Source organism: Gavialis gangeticus, unplaced genomic scaffold, assembly GCF_001723915.1.
Source record: "Gavialis gangeticus isolate Ggan-Ray unplaced genomic scaffold, GavGan_comp1, whole genome shotgun sequence".
NCBI lineage: Eukaryota > Metazoa > Chordata > Crocodylia > Gavialidae > Gavialis > Gavialis gangeticus.
In genome coordinates this window covers 37,626,412-37,631,742 of record NW_017729027.1, presented here as the reverse complement: position 1 = coordinate 37,631,742, position 5,331 = coordinate 37,626,412, and the positions used below count along the sequence as shown (strand labels likewise).

Genomic DNA, 5,331 nt, shown 5'->3' with positions numbered 1-5,331 from the left:
CACATGGGGGGGGGGGGTTTAAGCCAAAAGTTTACAATTGAATGGATGATCCCCCCCTCCGTTTTATACCCGCACCTGCTAGCTGCTTCTCTTTGTCGATTAACTTTTGATTTTTCTTCTAATTTTCCTATCATGTTACTTTCTTCTCTTCCCAGAGCCAAACTCCTAGTCCCAGAGATAACTGAAGTTTTGTCAAGGATTTGGCCCTAAACATTTACTATAAAAATAGCTATTAGGTCCTTATCTATGGACATTGGTATATATCTAAAATGAGGCAGGGGAGAATAATTCTGCATTTTAACCGCAGGCTGAAGTTTTATTTGTCAACGAAAACTGGAAACATGTTGAGAATTAAGTTGGAAAACAAAGGCATAACAATTCAGTCAGCTGCATATATTTTTTCTTAAACTTTGCTGCTGGTACATCACTAATACAGTACTAGTCTGGTCTATGAATCAGCTTTGTCATATTCAATATTGTCTTAAATATTTCTTGAGATACTATATATTCTGTAAGTTGCTCCTTGGAAGCCCTTAATAATTTTGTAGCTGCCATTAACAGGAACAGGCCTATACACATTTTCCTTGTGAAAGATGACAAAAATTATGTTTGAAGCTGCATATTCAGGAGAGTGAAGCAGACACCAAAAAAGTTAAGCCTGCAGAAAACTCTTTGGTGAACTATACGATTCTAGCTGCCAAAAATCATCTGGTAAATCAAATCCCAAACACAAGCCTAATGTGAGGGAGAACAGTAGAAGCTGTTTTCCCTCAGACCAAATGCCCATTGCAGCCAGTGGGGATTTTGCCCACTGCAGGATTGGACCAAGAACTACAAAACTGAGACAAAAAGGCTGAGAAGCACAGAGTCCAGAGAAAAGTGTGTGAACAAAAGCCTGAGAAAGCTACAATATAATTAAACTTTCTACTTATCTAGGACCCTTTGCCTTCAAAATAGAACAAGGTTAGGCCCTTGGTCACTGATCTGATGTCAGCGCAAAGCAAGTGAGAGGAAAACACTAGTATCTAGATGCTACAGGATGGGTCTATAACAAGGTTGAGATAATGAAGCTTCACTGACCCTTTGTCTAATACACAACATTCAGAGCTTAAACATGTTCACAACACAAGATTCAGTGAATGCCCCCTTCTTGCCACTGCACGTTTGTCACAATACTGCACCAGGTTGCTAAAATTATTTGCTTGTATAAAATGTTTGGACCTGCTAAAGGAAAAATTTCAATTTTAAAAAAGTTCGTTAAAAAGCTTACTGTATAAAATGCCCCCAAACCCCAAGCCACATATACAAAATGTATAGAATTTAAGAAAATAATTGGACCTAAATCACATAATAAAACATTTTTATACAAAAAGGTACAAGATTGCATTGAAATTAATTAATAAAAAAAAGTCTTGAAATGTCTTGCTCATAGAAGATAAGAGATCTTCAGTCATGGCAAATTGTCTAACACTAGTCACCATTTCAGAAGAAGTGCATGTTAATGCAACAGAAAGTGCTTTCTGCAAGTCACCGGTGAGCTCCATACTTTGAAGACCAGTCAATCCGCCCATGGATTGGTTGAGCTGACGGGGGGAGTGGCATTAGCCCTGGGGTGCTTTTTGAAGGTGTACTGTACGATGGTCGCCCAATATGAGATCTGACAGTCTTTAGGCCAGCGTAATCTACAAGGGTGAAAAAGAGAAAGGCAGGCAATAAAAATTCAAGGAGTAGCTCAGCCCAGATGCAGGAAGCCCTGAGCACAGGGTCTGGATGCTCACTGTTAGAAGAAGAAACCTTAGAGATATTTCACAGTTTTTCTAAAACACAAAAAAGAAAGAGTGAAACAACAGGAAGTCAAGCTCAAGATCCACACCTGCCTCTGGTCCCCTACTATGACCAGTATCTGCTGGATGCAGCAAGAAGCTGGGTCCAGAGGAACCTGTTTGCAGCTCCCCAATTCTGAGGTCAATCCTATGCTAAACCTGGCCTCAGCATTCCTTAATGCAGCCTCTCTGACAGGAACTGGAGATCGGGGTAGCACCAGGTAGTGTAACATGGGGGTTCATGCCCTGCTCACTCCCCCTGGGTGTTGCCTAAAGAGAAGGGCACCTGCTTGACTTGCACTTCTGGGTTGCACACTCCAGTGTCACGAGGTGTAAGACATTCTGAAAAAAAAAAAATCAGGTTTTGAAGAATGGCACTGTTCTTGGCTGCTGGAAAAGAACTGATCCCATTTTTTTCAGCCAAATCACCAATTCTTTTGTCCTCCTGAGACGGGCTTCAACAGGAAAAAAAGAGTGACAGCAGCAGCAAATTTCACTGTCGCCTTAGAGAACTACAATTCCTAGAGTGCTCTTCACTCCATGACATGCACTGTCCATGCCTGCTGCTTGGTGCCACCTCACGGAGAAAGGTGAAAGATCCATCCCAGATGCATTATTCCCATGTTACGCCTAAGGGTAGCATTGAGGGGCCACCCTGTTTTTTGCTTGCTGTATCCTTCATCCTGTCAGGGAATACCAGACTCACTTTCCAGACCCTTCATGCTGCCAGGTGCAGTACATGAAGGAGGGAACAGGCAAGGAGATTGTGCCTCCCGTGGCATGTTTACACATTGTGCAAGCAGCTACCCCAAGGAATGGTTAGTTCAAATTACTGTATTTACTCAAATTCAGGATAGGTTTTTCCCCTGCATTTTTTCCTGGGATGCCAGAGCTGCCGCTGCTGCAACCACTGCTTCATGGCCAGGCCAGAACTAGAATTACCCTGTGCTCCGTGCTGGTATGGGGCCAGAGCTATGATGGATAATAAATAACAGAGGGGGCAGAGACTGGGGCAGGTGGGGGGGAGCAAATGGCAGGGGTGTAGGCAACAGGAGGTGAAAGCACTGGGGGAGGCAGGGGGAGGGGGCAGGCACCAAAGGGCAGGCTACTTGCCTCCTGGCCATAGGGGTGAGGGAGATGAATTCAAAGATAACCCACCAATATTTAGATTCTATACATGGAAAAGTTATAACAAATTTATAACAACATTTTCCATGCATAGAATCTGATTACTGGGGGAGGGGGGGTGTCATCTTGGATTCTAGTAAATACAGTAAATAGAGCTGTGGAGAGAGGACATGCAAAGTAGTGCACCCTATGCTGGTACATACTTATGACAGATTTTTATTCCCTTACACTGGAGTAAAACAACTTACAGGTGGAGGGTGTATGTTGTACCTGCTGCAATTTTACACTGGTGTCGTTCTCAGTGTTCACTTTGTCCTCACACAGGCTGAAGACTAAGAATATTCATGCATTTTCTGGAGTGAATTGGGATAAGAATTTTGGAACTATACTCCTGAAAGTCCCACCATGGTGGGAAGTAATGGTTGAGCATTTGGGGGCAGAAGTGCTACGGAGTACAAATTATGCTTACTTCTGTTTAATCAATGAGTGTAAGGATTTGTATCTATAGGTGTATAACTATGTTATCCTGAACCTATTCTGATTTCCCTATTCATGAATAGCAGCTGCAAGATAAGAGCCTAGAGCTCTAGACACATTTCTTCAAGAGGATAGCATTATTGCACAAACGAGCAGAAGTCAAGACAACTAATTCTTCACTTACTTGAGGGTGGATCCGTAAGTGGAGCTAACTGAACCCTCTGCCCAGCAGAGCCTACTTCCTTTTTCAGAAACGAAGGGATATAACCGCCAGTCAGGCCATTTGAAACTGTGGGCCCTGAAAGAATTTGTTAATGAAGAGCAAAACTTAAAATCAATGCAATGGATCTTAGATAGGGCGCAGAGACCAGACACATTTACTACAGAGTGTATTGAATTTTTACTTGATGGAAAAGTGGAGTGGACATACTACACAGCATTATATTGGAGTAAGTTACTAAGTTACTCCACTTTGGTGTAAATTAGCCCTAAAGAAAATGAGGAGCCTCTTTTTGCTGCTGTAAGTTATACTGATGCACTGGACATCAGTCTGCCCCTTAGTTATTTTAATTCCAGGCTAGCCATTTGCTCAATGCAAAGTAGCTCCCCTGCCACCTACTGACCAGGCCCTGTAATAGCACTTACTGCAGGCAGCCTGCTTGGAAGTGATACCTATGTGTTCACTCCTTACTATGGAGCAAAATCTGGGGTATACTACTCCATAATAATCACGTAATGTGTCTGCACCCATATGCATATCTTACTGTGGGTGTTCTGAAGTCACTTCACAAATGGTACATTGGTGGGTCACACTCAGAACTAAGCCAGTCCCTCACCTAATGCAAATCAGCAGAGCTCCACTGGGATGTATGCAACTATGGAAATTCACTCCACAGCATAATCTCGTCTGCTATGTCCTTAACTGAAAGTTTGCAGCCACACTGCTTTAAACATTCAAGTAAAAGACAGACAGATTGGGCTCCAGGGGAGTTTTTCCCTGCAGCCCAGTTTTAACAATATGCTGAGTACCCTTTTTTGAGAGCTGCTTCTATGTGGTAAGATTAGGTTGTCTGGCTCAGCAAGGATCTCCCTGAAAATCACTAACTGCCCAATGCTTGTCCTGAACAGGGTCAAGCTCAAATCTGGCTGAACAAGGGCAAGCTCAAATCTTGCCCTTAGCAAAAACTGCAGGAAACTGACTAACAGACAGATCATAAGGGCTAGGGATAGAAGTTACACATAAACTGGTTTAAGTGATCAGAAACTGATTTAAACCTGTAACAGAACATAAGTTCAGTGCACGTAAACCAGTTTCAAAGTGTCCAAAACCAGTTTAAGATAAAGCTGTTTGAATGTAGTACCAGACTTAACCAACTGAGGTCAAATATATGGAACTTGTGTCCCAGAACCCTTTCTGGTTTAAGTTAAATCACAGTCCTCCAGTATCCCAGCAACCTCTGCAGCCCTGTGCTGGGCTGGGCTGGGTTGAGCTGTTTGTTCCAGCCAAACAGGGCTGACCCTGCTCCTCTCCTCCTTAGCTGGAGCACTCTCTCTGCTCTGGCTGGCTGAGAAAGGGGTGGGGGTGTGAAACCCTGCTCTGGAGTGCTGCTGGGTCTGCCTGGCAGGGAAGCAGCAGCCCTTGCCAGGCATCCCCAGCCCTCCACCCGCCTTGCTGCTCCAGCAGCAGCAGCAGGGGCAGGGCCATATCCTGGTAGCCTGAGCAGAAGCGAGGGTTTAATCCCCCCATTGCAGGGGGGACAGCACGGGCATTGATAGGTTCCACTTGTGCACCCAGGGCCATGGTGGCCAGACACCAGTAGCCTGAGGGGAAGGGGGCAGGTTAATCCCCCCATTTGAGGCAGCAGCAGCAGGGGCACCAACATGATGCCCTAGGCTCCAAAGA

General features: G+C 44.3%; 1 protein-coding gene across 5 annotated transcripts in view; it reads right to left on the bottom strand.

The window, feature by feature from the left end:
* Nucleotides 1–809: 809 nt before the first annotated feature.
* Nucleotides 810–5,331, bottom strand: part of ICK (intestinal cell kinase) — a 42,885-nt gene continuing 38,363 nt past the window's right edge. For all 5 annotated transcript variants that reach the window (XM_019520584.1, XM_019520580.1, XM_019520582.1 and 2 more), the window contains 2 exons: nucleotides 3,613–3,726; nucleotides 810–1,682 (listed from right to left, as the gene is read on the bottom strand). In XM_019520584.1, coding sequence (XP_019376129.1) covers nucleotides 1,528–1,682; nucleotides 3,613–3,726 — 269 coding nt within the window. In that variant the 3' untranslated portion in view covers nucleotides 810–1,527. The remainder of the gene's footprint in view (nucleotides 1,683–3,612; nucleotides 3,727–5,331) is intronic.